This window comes from Lactuca sativa, chromosome 9, assembly GCF_002870075.4.
Source record: "Lactuca sativa cultivar Salinas chromosome 9, Lsat_Salinas_v11, whole genome shotgun sequence".
Classification (NCBI taxonomy): Eukaryota; Viridiplantae; Streptophyta; class Magnoliopsida; order Asterales; family Asteraceae; genus Lactuca; species Lactuca sativa.
In genome coordinates this window covers 6,622,157-6,648,138 of record NC_056631.2, presented here as the reverse complement: position 1 = coordinate 6,648,138, position 25,982 = coordinate 6,622,157, and the positions used below count along the sequence as shown (strand labels likewise).

The window sequence follows — 25,982 nt, the reverse complement described above, 5'->3', positions numbered from 1 at the left end:
ACACCAAATAATGAATGTCACATGAATGATATATGATTAAATAACAGTTTATCCGGTTAAAGTTTATCATAATATCAAAGATATCTAAAATAAAATTTAAAAATACAATTAAAAGACAAATAAGCTACATAGCAATTCTATTAAATTGTCATTTAATAACATTAACATACGCATAATGAATTGAAATATGTCCATGTGATGTACATGGGAACATCTAAAAGGATCATCCACAAAACATATCTGATATGCTTATAATTTATTAACTCATGTAAGATGTAAGATATAAATATTTTTGTCTTTTACTTATTAAATTATATGTTACTTTTTAATCATTTTTCATATTTAAGTCACTTGAATTTGGTTATGAATATTGCTTTAGACCATATAAAAAGGAAAGATTCCAGGTTTAAGGAAAATAGTCAAACAGTGGATGAATCAAGAAATTTGAAAAAGGGTGGCCGGCTATTTTCGAGAGAGGGTAGTTGGAATTTCAAACCAACTTCATTTCTGTCTCGATTATGATAATCACAAGTTCACAACACTCGCTTTCAAAATCTTCCCCGTTTTAACTCGATTGATACATTGCTACAGACATATCTGAAAGAAAAAAACGGGGCTGTTTGATGACAGAAATGGTGGTTGTACCAAGAGGAGCTGGGTGCGCCGCCGTATGTGGCGGCGGTTGTGCCGGAGATGACACAACAAAAGGGGGTTCTTCAAAAGAACACCAAAACCACCTCTCCTTAGTGGCTCTCATCATAGCAGCTCTAAGAAAATCAATGACAGCTTGCCGAGTTGATGATCAGAGGGAAGAATCAAAATCAACAAAACCAGCAACTCTTCATCATATGGAAATCGGTTGGCCAACTGATGTTCAGCATTTGACTCATGTTACCTTCGATCGATTCCATGGATTTTTAGGTCTTCCTGTTGAATTTGAAGTTGAAATCCCCTGTCGAGCCCCCAGTGCCAGGTGCTATAATTTTTAGCCTTTCTTCATTAATAAATCACTTTTAAGAACAATTTGCTCTAGATTTCAAAAACGTATGTGTACCTTACGATACAAATCGATTCCGAATGGAACCCACTTCTACGTTAGTGTTGAAATTTCTGTAAATAGTCCGAAATCTAGGGTTTATGAGTTCATTGACAAACAGAAAATGGTGCAAATTTGTCAAAGGAAATTGCAGCAAATGCCAAACTGGGACCCTCATATTACTAGCAAAACAATGAAAATTTGAAATCCAAAGTTGAATAATTGGAGTCCATTGACTGAAAATTTGAGCAAGGCCAGGTTGGATTAATGTTTTAAAAGCGATTATTCAGTTGTATATATCCATTGTTATACACTCTGTTGATGCAAACTAAGAAGAGCTAGGGTTTTAACTTGTTATGTGAAACCAGTGATAAAATGTTTTTGCAGTAAATTGAAATTGTGGGTTGGAGACATTTTTGCATTTGGTCACTTTGATTGTGCTTTTGACATATGTTTTGTTGTTGTGTAGTGTAAGCGTTTTTGGGGTTTCAGCAGAATCGATGCAGTGTTCTTATGATTCAAGAGGCAACAGTGTCCCGACAATTCTGTTGCTCATGCAGGAACGTTTATATGCTCAAGGAGGTCTAAAGGTATGCTACTTGTTACATATATCAATATATCATACGAAAAAGAGATAAGTATTTGGTAGAATCTCACACAATGAAAAGTGCTTGTGGATTGTCCCTCTTTAGGACGCCATGTGTTACATAGGTCCGGACAAAATATTTTTGATGATGATGATGTAGAGGGCATTCACGTCTTTTCCATAAATAAGAGATCGAAAGCGAGTCTCTGTCCACTTATTTCAACTTTTTGTCCCTCCAGCCTCCACATCCAATTCAAGCCAAACATAGTACAATGTCTTAGTGTTATGTTTTGTCCCACACACACAACCCCCAATCGATACCACAAATTTGGGTAGTGCTTGGTATGATGGAATCAAGAAGGGAATGGAGTGTAACAAACATGGGGTGTTTTTTTCTTCATTTGATCATGGAATGGAATGAAAATTTGCAATATAGTCCATTTTTATTTAACTAGATTATTATAACACAAATCCCTTTCAGAAGATTTTTGGATTTATAACAATTGTACTTTCTAAAAGTAACTGGAACATACTATATTTTTTATTCAGATATTATTTGGATTTTAATTGGCTTTTCTTTTGTTAAAATTTATTAATCACGATAAAATAATGTATATGATAGAGTTAAAACTACACGTTGTGTTGTTATGTGATGGATCATCTCTAATGGTTAACCTCTCAAAAGCTTTTTTACTTTTGTCCCATCATTTACCTTTTATTTGACAATTGATAAAAAGGTTTTACCAATTAGCTTCTCCAATGGTTAACATTTTTCAAAAGTTTTTTTCTCCAAAATTAACTAATTTATCCTTTATCTATCTTAAATGTTTTATCAAGCCCACTCATATAATTTATCATTTTAGTAACATTTATCTGATATTTTTTTGCCGAAACTATAAAAGATGATAAAATTAATATATGTAGTTAAATAAATAACTATGTAACCGCAATATTTTATAATATTTGATAATTTTTGAATTTTAAAAGTTTTGACAACTATTTTTAAATTATATTATTTTTTCATTAAATATATTAATTTTATTTTGTTTACGAAATCAATTACGTAACTAAATATAAAGCCTAAAAGAAATTTAATATCTAAATATAATTATGGTATAAAATAGAATGTTACTAAATGTACGGATCAAATGTGACAAAGCCTAAAAGAAAATTAAAAGGTTAGTGTAAAGTAAGTGTTTGGAGTGACCTCTCAAATCAGCCTTTTTCTCCAATGGCGAAAAGTTTTTCAAAAGCTTATTCAGATAGTAAAAAGCTACCATCGGAGATGCTCTTGATGTAATATAAAAGTTTGATAAAAAAGATTCATTCCATTCCATTCCATTCCTACAGACCAACCATTACCAAACACACATTTAGACTTTTATAGTATTGAACCACCATATAGGGTATGATGTATTGTATCACACAAGCATGGATGGAGATGGACGTTGAAAATTATTTTTCTCAGTCTCGGCAGTAAGTCATATTTTGTAGGCGGAAGGAATTTTCCGTATAAACCCGGAGAACAGTCAAGAGGAGCGGGTGCGGGAGCAGCTAAACAGAGGCACGGTGCCCGAAAACATCGAGGTCCATTGTCTTGCGGGTTTAATCAAAGCCTGGTTCCGGGAGCTTCCAAGTGGTGTCCTTGATGGCCTCTCACCCGATGAGGTTCTACAGTGTAACACAGAGGAAGAGCGCGTTGAGCTTGTGAAACAGCTCAACCCCACACAATCTGCATTGCTTAATTGGGCTGTTCATCTCATGTCTGATGTCGCCCAACAACAAGAATCCAATAAAATGAACGCCAGAAATATCGCCATGGTCTTTGCCCCCAACATGACTCAGGTAGTAATACTAAATCTAATGAAATTCCTTTTCATCTTCTGTCTTGGTCATTTCCCTGATTATATGTTTAATTGGTGGTGGATTTTAGATGTCGGATCCGTTGACAGCTCTAATGCACGCTGTACAAGTGATGAACCTGCTCAAGACATTGATCGCCAAAACCCTAAGAGAACGTGAAGAGACAACCGCCGGAGTCTCAACGGTTTCATGTCCTTCCGACCATCATCAAGAGATGAAAACCAGATGTGAACCGGGAAGACAACCATCAGCATCATCATCATCCAAAGAACAAGAACAAGATGATGATGATGAAGCGGAATCATCGCTAAGCGAGATTGAAGAAAATTTTCTGAAACGAATCGAGGAGAACAAGAAAGCAAAGGATCGGTTCAAAAGAGAACTGGATCATCTGGTGACACAACGTTCAAGTCCAACGAGCGGGTTTGACTTTCAAGAGGAATCATCGGGTGCTAGTCTTAATAGTCTGGTTTCTAAAAAAACTGAAACCGCCATACACATCGTAGGCCGACATGGTAGACGGAATGGGAATGTATGAACTCATAATTTTCTGATTCTTGAAAACTTTAAGCAGTTGCTGCATATCAAAACCTGCTTGCCATGTCATGTTTTAGTTTTAATAATAACTTTGTAAAATGTAAACCAGCATGCCATGCCCTGTTTTATGCCAATCTTCTAACATATCTTCCTCATCTTGGTCTAGGGACTAGGGTTGCTTTGTTTGACTTGTTAATAAAGAGTCGGAAAAAGCAAACAGTCGTCCTTAGATTCTTTTTCTAGCGTCCACCACCATTTTCTTAAACATCCACGACTTTTTAAATTTTTATCACAAATTTAGAGCAAAAAGTAAAAAGGCACTGTCTAAATTCATTGAAATTTCATTATCTGATAATTAAATATAAATGTATACATGCATCACGGCAAATTACTTGGAATAATCGCCGTGATTATTCCAAGTAATTTGCCGTGATGCATGTATACATTTATATTTAAAGCTTTAAACCGTTTCCAAGATTTATAAATCAAACACAGATTCATTCCTACCAGTCAAATACTATTTGTAGATCATATTTCATATATAACACATAGATAGAGTTAAAAAAGACTAAAGGAAAGAAAATATAAGCTCAATCTGCTCAAACACCAAAGTTTGAGTTAGAACAGAACCATCTGTGTGAATTCGTTATTTCCTTTTTTTTAATAGCAAAATCACGAATCCAAACAAGTTTCCCAGAATTGTCTGTCATCCAGACTTGAAGAATCAACACACAACTCATGACATCTCTTTTCTTGGCCTATCATCTTGCTCTCACCCCAATTATCGTCGTCGTCGTCGTCGTCATCATCAACATCATCATCAATCTCTTCTCTATTACCATCATAAACATGGCGATGATCATGATCATATTGACCATGACCAACACCATACGCATGAACTTGATGATGGTTATCATGGATGGTTTTGACATTAACATGGAATGAGTGATCATAACTGCAGGATTCAACGTCATCATCCATGGATTCTTTTTCTTTTTCTCCATGTTTTTCTTGATGATGATTATGGTAATGATGATGCCGAAGAACATCATCTGCGATGGCATCCTCAGAATCAGCAGATGACTCAAACAACAAGAATGGTGTCACATCAATCATACTATTCTTCATCTTCCAGTTACATTCCATAGTTTCAAAGGAATCAATGGAAATGAATTCAAGTACTGTTAATCACTTGGATTCTTTAATGCTGTAAGTGGCAAACTTTAGAAAAGTTATCAACTTTAATGAGCATGCGATATATATATATATATATATATATATATATATATATATATATATATATATATATATATATATATATATATATATATATATATATATATATATATATATATTCTAATAGTGAGGTGGACGACGGCGGCAGATGGCTAAAATAGAAAATTAGGATGGGATTTATTGGAGGACTTTGACTGGTAGAGAAAATTAAAGTTCAAATGCAGTGATTATTATATACAGTTAAAGCAGATCATATTTTTTTCCCTCTCAAATAGAGTGATTATAAAGTAAGTTTATCGTGATGTTTGTGATTATCCATAAATTACATAATCGGGTAAACAAACGTAGTTGTTCTAGAAAAAGTATACACGGATCTTTAACTAGCACGTGGGCATCACGTGTTTGTAACTTACCGAAAAGTAAACAAAAACTTAACGCCGTAACGACCACGTTGTCCTTTTTCAATTGTGAATAACTGAATATAGGATGAGAAAACCATAAAAAAAAAAAGTAATTTAAATGTATATAATATGAATAAAAAGTTTAGAACATGTTTTCGGTTGATTATATATATATATATATATATATATATATATATATATATATATATATATATATATATATATATATATATATATATATATATATATATATATATATTGTTACGAGCCGGTTATTATTTTGGAATTGGGATATTGCCATGAATATTCTTTAAGATTTTTGAGTTTTTATGGTGGGTTTTTTTCTTCTATTTTATCTCATAATTTATTTAATTTTGGTTTCAATCAGTGGTGGAGTCAGAAAATTGGATTTTGGATATAAACATAGAAAAATTCAAAATAGTGTTCGACTGTTTGTACAAAGTTGCTTAATAGTAATTAGATATATTACTAATAATTTCGAATAATATCTACCATATGGAATTATATAAATTAATATTCAATAATCGATGACTGACTGAATAAAAATTGGAATTTGGAAAGCAATTTATAGAGAGCCCTAAAATCAAATTAAAACAAGTTACAACATTCAATCTAGTAAAACTACACAATACAAACCAAATTATTTCTTGCTACATTGATAGAATTTCATGAACGAGAATATGATCCAATGAATAAACTCGGGCTTAGCTCCAAACTTCATAGAGATAACCCTAAAAATATCATCTAAAATACTACAAATTTATTCTCAACCAGGTTTCTACTTCCTAGTGATCACGAGCATTCAACTTGAAGAATGTAAATAAATATGCATGAAAAAGCAAGAAGTTACCAGAGACTTAGAGACTAAATTGCTTTTAATCCAGCAATCTCTCGCAGCTTCTCACACAATATAAATGTGATTGTTGTTTGTGGACCTAATCGTGCAAAAATTGCAAAGCCCCTGCAATATTTTTGAAGTCAAATCCTCATGCATCAGTTACATACGAATGAGGGCCTTCATGTCTTTTGCACAGACGAGAGATCGAGTGGGAGTCCATGTCCCACCTTATTGCAATTTTTGTCCTATTTACATCAGTCCCAGTCTCAGTCCAATACCAGACACAATACAACCTGTTCTGTAATGTCATGTCTAACAAACACAGGAGCTAAGGGAACAAGTATTGTTGGGGGTCTCACCCTTTGTAGAGTCCTCGAGGTCCCTCCGTGATCAGAACCTAGAATTCATTCCAACAACATTTGTGAATTGTGATTATAAGTTATTTAAAAAAAGGAGGATAAACAAAGAAGTTACCTTATATGTACAATGGAACCCGTTTTTGTAAGCTCCATCACTCATAGATTCTCGTTGTAACATGAGACGCGTTTTAACCATGTCCATAGGTGCAGTTATCAGTGTGCTCACCAAACCCGCTATTGTACTTGACCTTCACATCATGTAAGTCGCACTTTGAAATAACTATAACTATATATGTAATGTATTTACAATGTGACAAGTTATTAATATAGTATTTAAGTATTTCATGTAAATTGAAAGATTGTAGGCAGGGATGCTTACATGAGATGAAGATAGAATCCTTCTTCAAGAGGCGTCCGTTTCATTAAGACCTACATCATAGCCATATAAACAAAATTTATAACATGAATTACATATATATAAATGAAGAAAAAAAAAAACAGTTTTAGAAGTTCACCCGCTTAAATTCATCATATGTTGCCAGCTGTGATGCTGTTAAAGCTCCTGCCCGGGCCATAGCGGGTCCCACCCCCTTCCAAAGAGCTGTTACGCCCTCTTTTCTGACAATTTTCTGCAGTTCATTAATTGCTCCTCTACGTGCATTAGGGTTCATTTGCAAACGCACCTATTCAATATGTTATGGATAAAAACTCAATAATATGGATTAAAAAAAGTGTTTCCGGGTCGACCCAACCCGTTTTGACCCATTACCCAACCGCCCGTTTTGTGTAAAAGGTTAAGAAAGAGAAAGTGGTTTTTACCTTACCTTTAGAACTTCAACAGGGTTGGTAAGCAAAGTGGCAAAAGCACCAGAAACAGCTCCAGATGCAATCTTCATGAAGATGTTAGTGGACTCAAAGGCCAGTTCACAGAAATTTTTACAAGGTTCATACAAACCTAAACGTAGACCTCCATAAAGAACTGACCTTGTCAATGCTGGTGTCAAACCAAGATACAAGGAACGAGTTCCTTCTTTCTTAACAACTTCAACAAAAGTTTGTCCCTGTAAACACCCAAGCATCAGGGCATATCAGTCCATTTTTCTTGTTAAAGCAGATATTTATGATGAATAATACCCAACATGACCTCTTCATACCATTCCAATTAGTGGACCTCTTTGTCCCACCAGTTGCATCTGCAGTCTAACTTTGAGTACATCTACATACAAATTGGAAAAAAAACATATCAAATCAAATTTCAGTATATAGGGATTGTTATAAAACAAGTGAAACATGAAATTATTGAAAATTGAAGGAAGAAACCTAATGGATGGGTGATGCCCGTGGCTGCAGCAACAGCAACACCACTTGTTCCAAAGTGAGATGCAACTTTAGAGGGGGAAGCACACCAATTTTGATTGAATTTCATTCTAATTTCGCCTGAATATTCAAAATCACAAATCAGATCCCTACTTTCTCATCCAAATACCATGTTTACAGAAGTTTTCTAACACCAATGTCCTTTTCATACATGATTTTTACTCAGATGAAATCAAGCACAAGCACAAATTCGTCTGTAATGCAGAAACTTAGCTAAACGAACAAAACGGGAAACCACGAGCCATACCTTATGCTCGCGAAGAAGGGGTCAAAGGCATAAAACAACCAAAATAATCACAAATTTCAGCAAAATTAAGAATGTTTAAAAAGATTTAATCTTTAATGAAGTATATGTTACGATTTAGCATTAAAATTAAAGGGTTATAAGAGAGAACCTGAATCATTTGAGGGGTTCTGGAGAGAGGAACCATTGTTGATTCCTTCGGGCATCTGGTTAATTTTACTTTTCCTATTCGATTTTTGCTCCCCGCCTTGACCCACTTACGTCAAATGCAACTTTTGGAATCATTACAATAATGATCCTTTGGTTTATTGATAACTTCATTATATACGCCTTTGCCGTTCATAATTTGTTTTAGACAAAATTATGGTATCTATAGTTTCCTATGTGTCACAACTTTAGTCCTTATTAATTTTTTTTGACAAATATGATCTTTGTGGTTTTTAAAACTTACGTGGTTGATCCATGTGGCTTCTAAATCTTACGTGATTAGTCCTTGATCCACCTAAAATGACCTTTCTATCCTTTTTAATTTCTTTCATCTTTTCTTTTAACAAAATCTATTTATAAAAATAAAAGAAAATAAACAATTACCTTAACCCTTTACATCATCTCTTCCTTCGCGTTTTTTTCTTTCATTCTTACCCACCGACCATCATTTTTCCCTTCTTCTTGCCGGTAACCCCATCTGAAATCTAACATGTCTAAACCGTCAATAGTTGCTGCCCTTCAGCCTTCGTCGGCAATCCATCCTTACCTTCATCTCTCTTTATTTCTTGTCGCACCACATCAACTTACATCATCTCTCTTTCCAATTCTATCCGATGAAAATTACAGAGATCCTTCAAAAACTATAAGTCCTCCAACCATTCCCCATCATACCATTAAAACAAGATTATTGTTCATCACCAGAATAGAAAGACCCACGATTCCATTCATGATCTACTCGTTGGGTGGAATCACTGCCATGGGAGCTCCATAAAAAAGCTTGATTTGCTCCAAGAACTTTTTTTGTTGCAGGCTTGATATAAATCCATTGACATTCAATGGTAAATTAGCAAGTTGGAACGCAATCGTGTTACTATTCTGACCTGAATCTTGTTCTTCTACATAAAACTTACCGCCTCTTTTGTTCTCAGATTTCAGGTCATCGATCCTCCACTTCCCTCATCTCCTTCTCTTCTCCAATGGTTGTTAACCAACCTACAATTTCACTAACAGCACCACCTATGCCATTGATGAAACCTCTCTCGTAATGGACAAAGACCAATTAAACCCAACCATTGCCGCTTGATTCATCGCTACAAATGACAGTTGCCCTTCCTATTTTCCAGAGGCCAACACCATCGCCTTGTTGTTATAATCGGAACCGTTAGATTTTATATAAGAAATGGGGAAGTGGAAATCAGAACTAAACTCCAGAGAGAGGAAAAGACGGGAAAAATGAAATAAGAACCTCATTGTTACCATCATCATTACCGGCGCAAAACAATGACATCTCTGTATGAAGAGGAAATATCAAGCATTGACGGTCCCTATATGCTTGTTCTTCAATCCAAAAAAAAAAGAGGCAGTGAGAACAGAGAAAAACAAGAAGGGGTAAAGGTTGGTAAAGAAGTGGGTTTGGTGGGCCCAATCTAACATTTATTTTTTTAGTTAAAATTAATTAGAAATTATATAAGAAAAGTCTAAAAGAAATTAAAAAGGGTAAAAAGGTCATTTCACATTGTTAGGACAAGACTTACAAGTTTTAGAAACCACATGGACTTTGTATAAAAAAATAAAAAAGGACGAAAGTTGTGCTATTTGATAAACTACATGGACTATTTATGTAGTTTTTCCTTTGTTTTATTAACTTCATATTTTATAATATTTGAGCTAACTTCTATAATAATGTATAAACTTCTATAATTATATAAATATATCCTTATAAAACCTAAGAGCTTCCACATCGGTCTATCAACGCTCTTGCAAACAACAAATAAAAGGCCACGTGTGTATTCTTCTTTCAAACTGTGAAAGTCTTTCAAAAGGCTATGTGTTCCTACAATTTATTAAATCTCTAACTAGGTATGAGACTAATGTATTATATTTGTTTATTTAAAATATAAAACTAAATATAAGATTCTAAACATTTGAAAAGTTTGAATTTATAAGAAAAATAAAAAACATATTGAATCATAAAAATTAAAGTAATTTTTTACTAAATTTAAACAAATAATTTAGATAAATAAATATATGAAATTAATGAAACTTTAATTTAGTAAATTTTAAATTAAAAGGAAAGTTCATTAAGGAAATTAATATGCATTTATTACTGCATTTAAATACTATATAAAATTAATAAAATAGAAAAACCATAAAATGATATTTGAAATAAAAATTAATTCAAAATAACCACAAAATGACATTTGACAAATTGAATGAGAGTGTGATAAGTGGCAACAAAAACTTTTATTTATTAGAGTAGATTTCATAGCATTTGTATTTATTGTGTATCAAAAACTTTTATTATTTTGTTATTTTATTTTAAAAATATTATTTTAATTATAATAATAAAATTTATGTTTATTTATTATTAAGTAAATATTTTATATATATATATATATATATATATATATATATATATATATATATATATATATATATATATATTGTTGATGTGGCAGTGAGGACCACTATTGAAAGATGTGTGTTATTGTATTGATGTGAGTAGTCATTGCAAAACTGATGTGTCACAATTGAAAGATTAGTGGCATTGCACTGATGTGGATGGTCTAATAGTTGCAAATCGGGCCATTGTATCATATTTTTTTCAACTAACACGAAAACGAATTGATTAGAAAACAACAAACACGACACAACAAAGATAACATAATATAAAAATTAATTTATTTAATTAATACATAATTATACATATCACGACTGAAAAATCCTAAATCGTGTCAATTTCGCGTCGAATTTTGAACAAGAACACGACACGAAACGAAATTATGACGAAACCGAAATAAGAGATTATTTAAGGGCATTTTTGTCATTTTAGGTTGGGTTTGGACCAAAATCACAATATATATATATATATATATATATATATATATATATATATATATAGAGAGAGAGAGAGAGAGAGAAAGAGAGAGAGAGAGAGAGAGAGAGAGAGAAATAGGTTCAAATGTTTCTCACAAGTATTGTGTGCATGTAAGAGCCACTAGGAATTTAGGAATAATTAAATAATTAAAAATTGTTATAAGGGTAATTATATAATTTTAGCATGACAATTCAAATAAAATCCCTTAATTCATGGAAATTACCATAAAAATCTCTTTGACCAACTATTTAACCCTAGCCTCCATATCATACGTATTCTATTTCTGCCTCCTCCCATTTTCTTATTGACGAATGAATATCGTCTGATCAAAAGAGGTAGTCGAAACCTCTTGCTGTAAATTTGTTTCCCCATTCCGTTGATTAAGAAGACTGTAATATTTAATATCTATCGCTCCCACCGATTTGTACACATGGTACTGATGAGACAAGATGAAGATGTTATTCTCGACGGCTCCATCTCCAATCGAAGCTAGCTTCTATCTCCAATCAATTCAATTCCATAACAAAATAGCCACGTTCTTCGATTTTAATTTACCATACTTGCAATTCCATTCCATAGAATACAAGTTTTTTTCTTCTTTCTTCCAACTAGCTAATTTCTATAATTTTAGCCTTTTATTTTAGATTTTTATAATGGTGCTGAAATATGTTGTTGTTCATATGAATTTGATGTTGATGGTTCTGAATTGGAATTTTTTTTTCATTCATGATTCATAGAAAGTGTGGTGATTTAGGGAGCGCCCTTAAAGTGTTTGATGAAATGCCAAAGAAAAATATGGCAGTCTCATATTGTATTCATGGTTAGTGATGGAAATGTTTATTGTTGTGCATCTCATATCCAAAGGTAAACAAAATCAAAACAGAGAATTATGTTATTATATCATACTTTAAATTTAGAATTCCTCTCATTTTCTTTCAATATTGAAATAGAGGAAATGATTTTCGATTATGAAATATATCAGGTGCTGGTTGAACGATTAGAGTTTGGGTTTGCATTCTTGAAGGTATAGTTTCTAGAGAACATTTTGGCCCTGCTCTATCCTTTTCTTTCCTTATTGCTAGTATTAATTTGTATTTTAAAATGGGTTTATTTTTGTGAAATTTGAATGCATTCTATAGTGTATTCCCTTTAAGATAATTAAGCTAATTCTGTGAGAATGATTTTTTTTCCTCATCATTGGATGTTTATTCTTATCTACAATTGTTTCATTCTTTAAGAATACTTATTTCATTCTTTAAGAATTTTCCGCATCTAATGTATTCTTCTATTTGAATAATGTGTAGAGAGTATTATAATCTTGGAGAATTACATAAGAATGATTATGCCAGAATTGTACTTCCGGTATAATCACATAAGAATGATTATCGTAGAATCACATAAGAATTATTTTACAAGGATTGTATTGTAATTGGCTGCTGTTGTAACATATTTTTGTTTATTATGTTTTTCAGATGTTTCAAGTTTTACCTAGGGATCACTTACCATCCTCGAGTTTATCTCCTTTTGCAGCTCCTTGTATAAAATCATTCTAATGCAATACAATTTTGACAGAATGACAATCTCACAAAATGACAATCTCATAAAATGCTAGCATATTTGGAAGTGGCTTAGAGGTCAAACATACACAAGACATCTAGGAATGAAAAAAGAAAGTGAATGAGGATTCTTTCAAGACATCTAGGAATGAAACAAGAAAATGAATGAGGATTCTTTCAAGATTGCCGATATTTTCTTTGCAAGAGATTTCAATAATGAATGTAATTTATGTTCTTAGTTGTATTCTCTAAGAATGAATGTAATTACTTATTCTAAACTATTAAACTTCGTCTTATATAAAAATTGTATTCATTAAAAATTATTGGTCTTGATAATATGTGTTTATAATATTATGTTCATAGTTGTATACCATTCTCACAAAATTACAGAACATCATTCTAACAAAATAACATTTTGATAGTATAAAATCGGTTTATGCTTACAAATTACGTTTGAAATGTTGGATTAGTGTCTAAGTCCATAACTATTTTGGTATGTACTTGACCCGATGGTGCATGGTCCTTTTGGGTTGCCTTCAGCAGAGCAACTTGATAGGATGAATTATGGAGAGAAAGGATTAAATATGATTTATTAATATATTATGAGAATAATATATTAAAGGAGAAATCGTATTGTTTAATTAATATTAGTCAATAATTAATTGGTAATTAGTTTTGTGACTAAAAGAGATTAATTAAATTTAAGGGACTGGAATTGTAATTATAAGATAATTGCAATTGGGCTATGGATTGCCTTATATTATAAGGTTGGACGAACTCTATGGGGAAACCCATTAGAAATCGTCCAAGGCCTTTAAGGAAAGGAGTCCATGGGTTGCTTAGGGCTTAAGCATCCAAATTAGGGTTTCCTTGTTAGATAACCCTAATAGCCTCACTATATATAGAGCCCTTATGCCCTAAAAACGTGGACAAGCTTTCTTCTAGGGTTTCCACACATTTTTGGGCTGCCTCCTTCTCTTCTCCTCTTCATCCTCTTGCTCTTGGTGTTTGTGAACCATTAGAGGAGTGACATTTGTGACTCTAAGCTTTCTAAAGTCATTACAAGAAGGATTTGGGATTGTTATTGCTACATAACAATCAAGGTATGATCTAAACCCTAATTATATGTTATATTGATTATCATATTCTAGATCTAGGGTTTATAGTCTTGGATGAATTGCATGTACAATAGAGAAACCTAGATCCAAGCATTAGGGTTTGTATGAGCACATAGGATGTTCTTATAGCCAAAACCCATCAGTGGTATCAGAGACTTGATTGGTTTCTATTGTATTGATGCATTATGTGTTTATTCAAGTTGCAAAATCATTTTTTGGCTCATCTGCCTGATGAACTCGGCGAGTCCCATTGTGGACTCGGCGAGTCCATATGGGTACTCGGCGAGCTCGAGCGTTAGAAAGAGAGGATTTCATGATTTCTTGCTGTTTTTCTCATGGATAATTGCCTTATCTATTTTAGGTTATTAAAATCCGATTTTAATCATATTTATGAGTATATCTTTGATTAAGCAAAAGATAATTACCAATTGATTAGATAATAACTTCCTTATATGATAAAGATTGGATTATTTGTATTAATTGGGTAACTTATTTTGCAAGAAATTGAAATTAGGTCAAATATAGATAATGATGAAATTAATTGTTTAATTTATATTATTTGTTATTTGATCCTTGTGTTATGAAAAGTTTCAAATTTTCCCCTTTAGGTTTTATAGTTTAAATTTTAACTCAAAAGTTTTGTTTTGAAATTTAAATAGTTGAAACCCTAATGTTTTGAAAAGGTTTCAAAACTTGCCCTCAAGTTTTGGAATTTAAATTTTGATTAAAAAGTTTAATTTTGATGTATATTTAAATTCTAAACCTAAATGTTTTGAAATGTTTCAAAACCTGCCCTCAAGTTTTGGAATTTAAAAGTTGATTAAAAGTTTAATCTAGGAATGTTAAATTCTAAAACTCTAGTATTGTTTTGAAAAGTTCAAATCACACCCTTATTGTTTTATTAATTAATTAAGGTGTATAATTAAAAGAGGTTTAATAAATCCATAAAAGTTTAGGTTTACAATTTAATTGAATTAAAAGTATAATTGTTAAATTTGACCTCCTAGTATTTTAAAAGTGTAAAATACACCCTATACTATATATAACATTAAAAGTCTAACATTATATATATGTATGAGTAAAAGTCAGTCTTACCGTTAGTAGGCCTCATTCACGAAGCTAGTCTATAAGGGGTGTTTAAGGAAATTGCCTATAAAATGGCGATTGAATGGGTATCCACTCTTACCCACCACACTCTTGACTAGTGGAGGGTCGTTAGTCGAACGGGTAGGATAGGACAAAACCTTCCATTATAAGTATAATGAAGTACAAAAGTAACTAAATATTTTACAAATTCCCAATCTTAGTTGCTTAGGCAAAAGTGAATTGATGCAATTCCATGAAATTACACGTTGTGCCCTTGCGAAGACGTTAATGGAGCGTGTGTGGTTTACCGGCACACTAAATGGTTCTAAGAAAAAGTAGCAAAGGGTGACTCAATGTTTGTCATAGTTCGGTGGAGCGTGTGTGGTTTACCGGCACATCGAATAGGTGACTGTAACATGTGAGGTTACCATGTAAGTTTGCATGGTTATTCACACCCGCTTTGTGATCCTCGGCATCCCAGTCACAAACTAGAGGGGCATATCGAGATTTAAACATGCCATTGAAATGTTCAATGAATCTCAAAGGATCTAGGAGTTTTCATAGATTTAAAACTTAAATTTCCTTTTCGTTTTTCATGGTGGAAATTAGTGAATCGTCATTCACTTACCTTCAAATATTCTGCAACTAGATTACGGCATCCCTTTTCTAGGTTGTAGCGTATTGTGTTGGATCCTAGCCTTAGTATCTCATTTGGGTGATTTACTAAGAACTCGATCAATCAACTAACTTGAATTCGTTTCTCCCGTTTTGTAGATGTCAAAGTGCGACAACTATGGTCTTCCCAAATCCCGTGGAACAAGCATTCCACATGAAGATGATATTCCATGATTCGATCGAGGAACAAGAAATCATACTTCACTTCCTCCACCTCCTCCAATTATTCTCCCTAACCCAAAAGTTTGAAGACTTGAAAAGTTCAAACTCACTCAAGCCCTTTTGGCAAGTAAACATAAAGAAGGAAAGTCGGTGTGTGCACACGTCCTAGGGATGAAGTCACACATTGATAGGTTAAGAATGTTGGGATCCGTTGTCTGTGAGGAGATGGCTGTTGACTGGGCTCTTCAGTCACTTCCTAACTCATATAGTGAGTTCGTAAGAGAGTACTATATGATGAACTGCGATGTGACCCTTATAGATCCCACCTATATGCTTATTGTTGCTGAATCAACAATGGTTTGGCGCAATAGAAAAGCAAAGTTGATTGGTGAATCTGCCTTCAAGACCTCTATGGATATAGACAATGGCAACGAAAGACATGCTATGATCGAAAAGTTTGATCATAAGAGAAAGGCAATGTCTGAACTAGTTCCATGTCCTGTTTCAAAAGAGTCAATTTGCTTTTATTGCCAAGAGAAGGGGCATTCGAGAAGAAGCTGCCCTATTTACCTAAGAGATCTAAGAGATGGGAGAGTCAAAACGTATGGCTCTGCTTTAGGTAAAATCCATTGACTAACTCTTTTAAGCTTCTATTCTAGATTCTTAATACATAATAAGATTGATGTTTTGTAGGATCGAAGAAAGGAGAGGAAGCTTAAGGGAAGAAGTGAGCAGAATCTAACCGTGAAGGAATGGATTTCGATCGCATTACTTGAAGATTAGATTCTTGAGCTACTACTTAGAGTTAGAATTAGATTGCTAAGAAAGATGCATTAGCATAGTTTTTTCAAAAAATTGCATTGTAAGGACAAATTTTTCCGCAATAAAATAAATTTTGACTTTATATTATTTATTTATCCTTGCAATGGCGTGTATGAAAATTGATGTTTGAATGTTTCTATTATTCGTAATAATGGATTTGATTCTTAATTATGGAAATGTCGAGAATTTACCAAATAGGGAGAGTTTCTCATCGCCCAAGTTTCAATTGGATAGAAACTTGGAATCATGCAACTTGGTTGCACGATGAATGAGAAATTTCATATTTGGAAATTAGACTAATTCATTGACAAAGTGTCAAGTGAAGGACTAGGAGATCGAGTACACAAAGTTGCGTGTTGATCAAGTCCACCATAAGAGTAACAAGGATATTCGTCATGATTTTCTAAAGGTTTAGTAAATATGATTATACTTATAAGATTAAGTGTAATTAATTGATTGAAGAAGTTTAAATCAATAACAGAACGAATGAGAAGAATCAAGTAGGAAGAAAGATAAAAGTTTCTCCATTCTAAGAAGAAGGGAGAGTACCTTTTATGCTTTATGATAGGTCTTAATGATTAAGAACCATATCTCAATTGATCCTCTAAGTGAGTCTTAGTACAATTGTATGTCTAAGAAGAGGAATCAAGAATTGAAGAAATGGTTAAATCAAGAAGTCAATCATACTTCGTTCCAAAACAAGTCTTAGAGTTAAGATTGTGAAATTGAGTGATAAGTATAAAGAAGGTTTATAACATTCATCAAATGTGGAAAGTTGTGATAAGACAAAGACCAACTAGGACCAATTTATGAAGTGTTTTGATAAAAACTACACTAACTCTTGAATATTTGTTTGTCAATAAATGTTTATTGGCAAAAGAATCTTATATGTCAAGGAGTCAGTGGGAGTCTTAATGGTCTTGAAAGGTTTCAAGAACAAATCAAAATAAACCTTATCGATCATCACTAGCACACGAGTTGAGGTTTACAACCTATCGTGATGACACTATTTTTGTTTATGTGCCATTCCAATTGAGTTAATTATGCATGTGAGTTATATGAGTTCTCATTTGAACGCATAAAAGGCAGACATCTTGATCAATGGAAAGTACATTGATAGGAAAGGGTGAGCTGCTTAACTACTTGGAAGACATGGTGGGCAGCTATGTTACCATAAGGCAAGAAGTCAAGATTAAGAAAGTTCGGTCCATATGAGTTTGAATTTGTCGTAAACTTTGGTTTTGACAAATTCACATGGATAGGAACACATACACCATTAAAATATAAGTATCATAAGATTCCCTCCTTCGTGAAAATGACTGTGAGGAAATGCTTTCACTAAGAAAGATTTTAAAAAGATAGTGATTGTGAAAAATTGTATTCTCGAATTCGATTATGGTTATGGTATCCCTTTCCATAATTTGAATTGTGAGGGTTGGCAATTAGTCTGAATTGTTTAGACACACATATGAGCTATCTAAAGGAAAGGTGTATAAGCTTAGATAAAGGATTATCAAAGCATTAGGTATTAGAAACATGAACTTAGGAAATTCAATAGGTATTGTTTTTTCTAAAAGTTAAGCTGTTTCTGAATACATGTCAAAGCTAGTGGGAGCATAAGTGTTATGTTTTATAATAATAATAATGATAGTGGGAGCATAAATGTTATGATTGTATGAATATTATGGAAAGTATTGCAAGTTAGCAATATTAATTACAGAAAACAATAGTTATACTTTGCAAAGTTGCAAGAGTTGAAAAGTTGTTTTGCTATAATTAAGGGAGAGGATATTATGCTTCATTTCAAATCTAAAGGATTAGGTTATGGAATGTTAATAAATTTAGTCAAGGATACATAGTGTGTTCTCAAATTTCGATTATGATTACGACATTCCTCTTCATAGTTTGAATTTTGAGAACGTATCACATAAAATATTATGGCAGAAGATTGATAAAGTATCAAATCTTTGTATAAGACATTATGCATCGTGTCTCATACGCTTCGGGTATAGGATCGATTGCAAATGCTATAATATTTGACCATTCTAAAATTTTCCAAATGTCTAGCGCATTTAGAGGGAAAAGGACAAGAATCGGTTTTGACTAAGATAATTAAACAACTATCAAAAGACAATCCAAAGTTCGCCGAGGATTGGTCGCTTGTGAGTAGTTGAAAGTATAGTATTGGATGGACCATATCGACATTATTATGAATATATAAGATTCTATTGAGAATGAGTTGTCATATGGAAAATATGGAAAGGTTTCCATATTGGGAGTTAGATATTAAGAGTCTATGTCTAGATTAGAAATTTTATGCAAAAGGATGTTCAAAGGAATGTACTTTGAGTGAGAGACATCACATTTAAAGAATTGTCTTGTAACAATCTCCGATAGAGGACTTTGTAATATCATTGGCAATAGTCATTGTGACTTTTGTGCTATGACATTACGAAAGGATCATTGCATAAAATGTTAGAATCTAGCATATTCTATAAGTAGCAAGAATTTGATATTCTTTCACTTATGAAAAAGGATTTGGAGTTGTGAAATGAGTATGATTGGAAATGTGTTCATTTGATCTATCTCACAAAGTAAGAACCATAGGTAAACATTATGTGCATGATAAGAGCATGAGAAAAGTGTTGTAATAATTCAAGTAAAAGGTTGATTACCCGAAACAACAAATAATGAGTAATCGACATGGTGATAAATAAAAGGTGTTTTATTTATGCTCAAAGGTTTGAGGCCATATGGGATTAGTATTATGCTTGTGTTTCACTTTGCATGTTTTGACTTCCTGAATAATTTAATTGGTTTAGAACAGTCAAATTATTCGAACGGGCCACAGTCGTTCATATGTTGGAAGTAGGTATGAATGAAGATTGTTATGAATTGGTGTGTGGATTGTCTAAAGAGTATTAGACATAAGCAAATGTTTGCTGCAACGTTCATGAGTGCTTATGAATATGATTTGAGCATTGGATTAAACCCACGCCGACTTGGATCACTCCATGAATTGTATCACAAGTGATTGGTGAGACGATAATATCTTATATTCTTGAAACCGAGATGTGTGAGTTGTATCTTGCAAATCGGTTGCACATTGATAATATGTAAACGCACCAGTAACTTGGTGTCATAAAACATATTGTTGTGTGTGATTCGGTGAGTGAGTGCAAGCGAGCATTGAATCAAAGTTTATCCGTTCCTTTTATCCAAAGTAGGATAAAAGCGATATCTTTGGGCCCCTCGATGATTTAGTAATGACAAACGTAAATGCTCGGTCGGGCTAGGGCTAATTTGATTTGTTCAATTAGTCAGTCGTCATAAATCGGAAGTCGAGAAATAGTACAGAGAGAATGATTAGAAATCATGTCTTACGATATCTAGAATGGAGGAATATATGATCCCTTATCTAAAGGACACGCGTATCTGATAGGATCAGAGTTGACAACGGCTTTGGAAAGCTACGATTGCAGATCAGGATCTGAAGTCATACGCATAATAGTTATTAGACTTATCCAAGTAGGAGACTGTTGGATTAGTGTCTAAGTCCATAACTATTTTGGTATGTACTTGACCCGATGGTGCATGGTCCTTTTGGGTTGCCTTCACCAAAGCAACTTGATATGATGAATTATGGAGAGAAAGTATTAAATATGATTTATTAATATATTATGAGAATAATATATTAAAGGAGAAATCGTATTGTTTAATTAATATTAGTCAAGAATTAATTGGTAATTAGTTTTGTGACTAAAAGAGATTAATTAAATTTAAGGGACTGGAATTATAATTATAAGATAATTGCAATTGGGCTATGGATTGCCTTATATTATAAGGTTGGACGAATTCTATGGGGAAACCCATTAGAAATCGTCCAAGGCCTTTAAGGAAAGGAGTCCATGGGTTGCTTAGGGCTTAAGCATCCAAATTAGGGTTTCCTTGTTAGATAACCCTAATAGCCTCACTATATATAGAGCCCTTATGCCCCAAAAACGTGGACAAGCTTTCTTCTAGGGTTTCCACACGTTTTTGGGCAGCCTCCTTCTCTTCTCCTCTTCATCCTCTTGCTCTTGGTGTTTGTGAACCATTAGAGGAGTGACATTTGTGACTCTAAGCTTTCTAAAGTCATTACAAGAAGGATTTGGGATTGTTATTGCTACATAACAATCAAGGTATGATCTAAACCCTGATTATATGTTATATTGATTATCATATTCTAGATATAGGGTTTATAGTCTTTGATGAATTGCATTTACAATAGAGAAACCTAGATCCAAGCATTAGGGTTTCTATGAGCACATAAGATGTTCTTATAGCCAAAACCCATCATGAAATTGAATTAATTTGAAAAAAATTAGATTTTTTAAATCAAAATCATTAAGTATCCCATAAATCTCGATTTTTCCTTTTTTAATTTTGTCTCAATTGACTAAAATGCCCTTATGTTGAAATTTGTGTGATTATATGGTACATGTTACCATATTGTAATATCATAGACTCTCAGATCATGACTTTTGATTCTATTTCATCCGGTGGTGCAGATCTGTGCATTCTGGCACACAATAGTAATAAAAAAAATAACCTAAGCACACACACACACACACACACACACATATATATATATATATATATGTAACATGTTAAAAATATATAAAATTTTACAAGAATAAAATGAAATTGAAAGTTAATTACGAGGAACAAGTGAAAAACTTGGTTGCCATTTTGTTACAAATAACCGGTGTTATATGTAAAGTAAACAAGTTGTGTGGGTGTGAATCGACCAACTTTGAAACATGAAGGGTTAAATTTAGCAACTTCAAGTTATAATAAATGTTTTTTGTGTCCTTTAGGCCATGTTTGGTGAGAAGAACCGAGTGAAACTGAACAAAACAATTTGTTTTAGAAGGCATCCGACACATCCGGAACAAGAACAGAGTAGGGATTTGACCAAGTCCAATGGGACTAACTGTTGAATTTTTAGTCCCGTCCTTTTGGATGGAACACACCGGAACAAAAACGAAAATAACTAAAATACCCAAATCCCCATTCATCTTCCCTGATGACCCCGTCCCTTCCCCATGAAGCTTACTCATCACCTTCCTCGATAAAACTAACCACCACCATTTTTGGTGACCGTTGTTTACCCTTTGCACCACCCACAAAATCCTTTCAAAATCTTGCTCCTGAATTAGTCTCTAGCTACTTATCACAAATCTGAATTAAAAAGGATTTACAACTCTTTTTTTAGGCGTAAAATTAAGAATGAGATTTGTTTGTCTCTTGCATTATTCATCACCTATTACGAGCAATACTGGGAGGAGAAATCTTGATCTTGAATCATAGTGTTTTTCTTGTTTCTGCACCCGATGGTGTTCCCCCTTCGAGTAAAGTTTCTTTTTGGGATCGAACGATAGACACTCCGGTGGAGGATTTAGATGAGTATCAGGTTGAGAGGATGGAGTGGTTAAAGGTAGAGAGACGAGGATTCCTGGGAAATTCTGCACGGATAGATTTTCAGACTCAGTCTTTTGAATGAAAAATAAATTAATCAAAAGGATGAAGGTTAGAGTACATGTCGAGGAGTTTAGCCGGTGAGATAATATAGAAACAATAAAGATAGGTCTATTCAATTTACTTTCCCATGAAAGGTCACAAAGTAATTCAGTTTCCCAAAACTATATTTTATCTCATGATTTATTATTTTTATGTTTAATTTTTTATAAGACCCTGCTAGTTTTGATTTTGTATTGTTTTTGGATATTTTACACAAGATTCTTATTATTAGCTAATTATGTAGAATCATTAGACATGAAAGGTATTTTAAATTATTTTTTTTTATCAAGGTTAGTTTGGTAATTTAATATTCTGTCCATATTTGTTCTAGTTTTGCTAAACGTCAATTCCAATAATTTGTTTTTATCCAGTCCTGTTCATTTCTGTTTAGTCCTTATACCAAACGCTAATCACAGGTACAAAACTTCTCACTCATCGTCTCTCCTACGCACGCTAATGTTTTGTCTGCGTACATCTCTCTGGTCTTCAACTTAGATATAATTGGCATAAGTTCATATATCACCTCTAATTTTTGTTTTTTTTGTTTTAAAACTTAATACGAAAGAATTTTTAATTTTTAATCACCAATTTCCATGAGAATTAGTTTTCATTTTTCGATAAAAATTAAACATTTTTATGTTCATTTTCCATATATCTTTTGTTTTTTTTTAAAACAACAATTAATGATACATCAAACTTGAACACACCAATTAATATATTTGTTCTAGTGAAGATTTCTAAGTGATTATATAATTTGTTACAACATCTCACCGTATCATAAACAACAATTAGATAAACCCATGTCGATGTGAGATTTTTGAAAAGAGATATATGTTTATTCTTTTAAGTGTTAATTTTGATTTAGGATGGGATCAAGAGTGGATATTGGGTGAATTTGAAGGTATTATTGTGATTACTGTGATGCTTACTTTACACATGATTTTGTTCTTACTTCACACATGCTTTTGTACGTCTTATACCATTCAGGCATTCACTCCATCTTTTTATCCATTATTATTTAGTTTTAGTGTAAAGATTTATATTATACACTATGGAGAATTACCATTTTGATGAATCAATTAGGGGATTTTAGCATCTCCAGTGATTGAATGCCTATAAACATCTTTATTACTTAATTACTTTTACGGTGGAGCTGTTGTCATAAAGAATTAAAGAAGCAGACATGCATTTTGGGTGATTAACATTTTCATGATGTAATTAGGGTCTTTAGAATGTTACGTCACACATACTATGCATATAGTCATCATCATTGCTTTGTCTTTACCATGTTACTTCTGTTTCTCCACACGTTCTGTTAATCCATCATGTAACTCGACCTTTTGTTTTGTCGCCTTTTTGTCGTGTCATCTGTAATGAATCAACATAATATTATATGCAAACACAAGGTAACGTGTTTTATTTAATTACTGAATATTAGAAAACAATAAAATGTTTTTTCATTCAGGATTCAATAGTTATAAACTTATGGGCCTGACATGCAAATGTTCAGATTTACTACCAACAATACGAGACACAAAAAAATCAATATCTAATTAACCAAAAGGTGAAAAAAGCGTCTTGGCCAAGCTACAACATATCATCAGGTTTGTGTTGCTTATAACCAGTTGAGGTCTCGTCTTCCTGTTCTACCCAATCCAATGATGTCAATGCCCATAATCCATCACTAATGTATGGGATAAGGCCACTCATTGCTGCCATGCCAAGACCTATTCCTGGTAAATTATACTCGCTTTTTTGTAGACTTTGAAATACTTAAAAAAAAAAAAGGCAATTTCATCCATTTTTTTATACAAAAATATCAATCAAGGTTTAAAAGTGTTATTTTATTGATTATTTAATCAAGATACCTTGGGATGCCTCAAATGGTAACACCACCAGGTGCACTACCTTCTATGCCCGGTCAAGTTAACCCATCTATGCCTGGTCAGGTTGATAATGGTGTGCCAAGACTGATGACAATGATGGTTCCATGGAGATTAGGAGTTCCCTATATTAGTTGCACCCCCGCCTCTAATGTATGCACCAACCATGTATCAAGTTACCCAAACATCATCAACACCACCAACATCATCATCATATTAGGATCCTAACCATTAATTAACTCTCTTATGGAAAGAAAGTAAAGTGTAATTCAAGAATTGTATTTTTTGTAACACCCCATTCAATTGTATTTTTCTATATTTACAAGTGTTCTTGTAATGTTAGAAACAAAACATGTTTCGCTTTCATACTTGTTTTAGCGACATGGAGGTTAGGCTAGAGAGAATCCATAAGTGAGTGAGGTTTCTGATTTAAGTTTTGGTATCACATTCTTAGTTCTTTTCTTTGATCTTTAGGGGAATTGTCATTTATTCCCTTTATATTGGTTGTCCCGGTGGAGGATCTAGAATAAAAAACTAGGGTATCAAAAGAAGATCCAAAACAATAATTCAAGCGACATGTCAGTGAATGACTCTTTCGACTAGTCTATCTTGTGCACAACTTAGTTTTCTACTTTTCTCTGACTTATTCAGGCTAACTTCACTATCTTGGATGTATCAACGAATAAGGAAAGCAAGAGACTAATACTGCAAGGCTTACAAAGAGAGCTTGCATTATAACAACTCAAGAACTTTACAAGGCAACTTTCCAATGGTTTGGAGCAAATAAGCTCTACACATATTTATAATTGCCTTACACTTCCTCTTAGGAAGTTTCTAGACTTTCTTACTATACATGACTATCCTAGAGTATTTTTTATATTCTCTATATCTGTCTACAAGGTTTCATAATATTCTACAATATTCTTTGGTGTCTTAGAGAGATCTATGACATTCTTGGGTCTTCCAACTCGTTCTAGAATATTCCATATTTTTTCAATGACTTCCATGATGTTCTAGAACCTACTAGTATTTTCTTGGATAATTTGGATCTTCCAATATCTTCTTCCATGGTGTTCTAGAATCTTCCATTGTCTTCCGGAACATTATATAATTTTCTAAAGTCTTTTAGTACGTCATAGATTTTTCCAGAGTCAACCCGAGCATTCTTGATTGTTCTAGCGTTCTCTGGACAAGCATGGACACATCTAGAAAGTTGGTTCGTGACAGACATGAAAACATAATTTATTAAAATTAATAAAAAGTTTAAAACAATGAACAAACTATTTTACTACTATAAATTTTTGGTGTTTTAATTTTATGAGATATTCCACCAACAATACAAAAAAATATAAATATCATTTGGTTTTTAGCAAAACCAACAACCTAAATTGTATAACATTACATAATTAATAACCTTGAAACTAATAATTAACTAATTTACATATTAAATTATAAAAAACATATAAGATTTTAACAATCCACAAAATGATAGAATTCTTATCCTAGAATTAATTAGAACTAACAAAAAAAATTAA

General features: G+C 32.9%; 3 protein-coding genes across 5 annotated transcripts; 1 reads left to right on the top strand and 2 right to left on the bottom strand.

The window, feature by feature from the left end:
• Positions 1–408: 408 nt before the first annotated feature.
• LOC111886406 (rho GTPase-activating protein 2) lies at positions 409–4,177 on the top strand. The gene is made up of 4 exons (XM_023882645.3): positions 409–973; positions 1,506–1,626; positions 3,117–3,467; positions 3,556–4,177. Exons 1-4 carry the CDS (start codon positions 624–626, stop codon positions 4,021–4,023), a joined length of 1,290 nt encoding a protein of 429 aa, XP_023738413.1. The 5' UTR covers positions 409–623; the 3' UTR covers positions 4,024–4,177.
• Positions 4,178–4,467: 290 nt separating this feature from the next.
• On the bottom strand, positions 4,468–5,269 carry LOC128128373 (uncharacterized). The gene has a single exon (XM_052767152.1). The coding sequence runs from the start codon at positions 5,166–5,168 to the stop codon at positions 4,695–4,697; it is 474 nt and encodes a 157-aa protein (XP_052623112.1). The 5' UTR covers positions 5,169–5,269; the 3' UTR covers positions 4,468–4,694.
• A 957-nt stretch (positions 5,270–6,226) lies between these two features.
• LOC111886407 (uncharacterized) lies at positions 6,227–8,782 on the bottom strand. 3 transcript variants are annotated; one of them, XM_023882646.3, is made up of 9 exons: positions 8,650–8,782; positions 8,198–8,314; positions 8,032–8,093; positions 7,702–7,938; positions 7,393–7,560; positions 7,257–7,306; positions 6,993–7,125; positions 6,878–6,915; positions 6,227–6,641 (listed from the first exon to the last, which is right to left on the bottom strand). In XM_023882646.3, the coding sequence occupies exons 1-9, from the start codon at positions 8,702–8,704 to the stop codon at positions 6,545–6,547; spliced, it is 957 nt and encodes a 318-aa protein (XP_023738414.1). In that variant the 5' UTR covers positions 8,705–8,782; the 3' UTR covers positions 6,227–6,544. The 3 variants fall into 3 exon arrangements, with proteins under 3 accessions (XP_023738414.1, XP_023738415.1, XP_023738417.1); XM_023882647.3 differs by lacking the exon at positions 8,650–8,782 and adding an exon at positions 8,406–8,623; XM_023882649.3 differs by lacking the exons at positions 6,227–6,641; positions 6,878–6,915 and having other exon boundaries at positions 7,025–7,163; positions 8,650–8,724.
• Between the last annotated feature and the right edge of the window lie 17,200 nt (positions 8,783–25,982).

What these genes read in the sequence shown, in the direction of transcription:
- LOC111886406 (XM_023882645.3), top strand. Translation starts at nt 624, where the DNA reads ATGACAGAAATGGTGGTTGTACCAAGAGGAGCTGGGTGCGCCGCCGTA. An exon ending in TGTCGAGCCCCCAGTGCCAG is followed by an intron (nt 974 to 1,505) that starts GTGCTATAATTT and finishes GTTGTTGTGTAG; the next exon opens with TGTAAGCGTTTTTGGGGTTT. An exon ending in ATGCTCAAGGAGGTCTAAAG is followed by an intron (nt 1,627 to 3,116) that starts GTATGCTACTTG and finishes CATATTTTGTAG; the next exon opens with GCGGAAGGAATTTTCCGTAT.
- LOC128128373 (XM_052767152.1), bottom strand. Translation starts at nt 5,168, where the DNA reads ATGGAATGTAACTGGAAGATGAAGAATAGTATGATTGATGTGACACCA.
- LOC111886407 (XM_023882646.3), bottom strand. Translation starts at nt 8,704, where the DNA reads ATGCCCGAAGGAATCAACAATGGTTCCTCTCTCCAGAACCCCTCAAAT. An exon ending in GAACCCCTCAAATGATTCAG is followed by an intron (nt 8,315 to 8,649) that starts GTTCTCTCTTAT and finishes TTGAATATTCAG; the next exon opens with GCGAAATTAGAATGAAATTC. An exon ending in GGATTCTATCTTCATCTCAT is followed by an intron (nt 7,126 to 7,256) that starts GTAAGCATCCCT and finishes CATGATGTGAAG; the next exon opens with GTCAAGTACAATAGCGGGTT.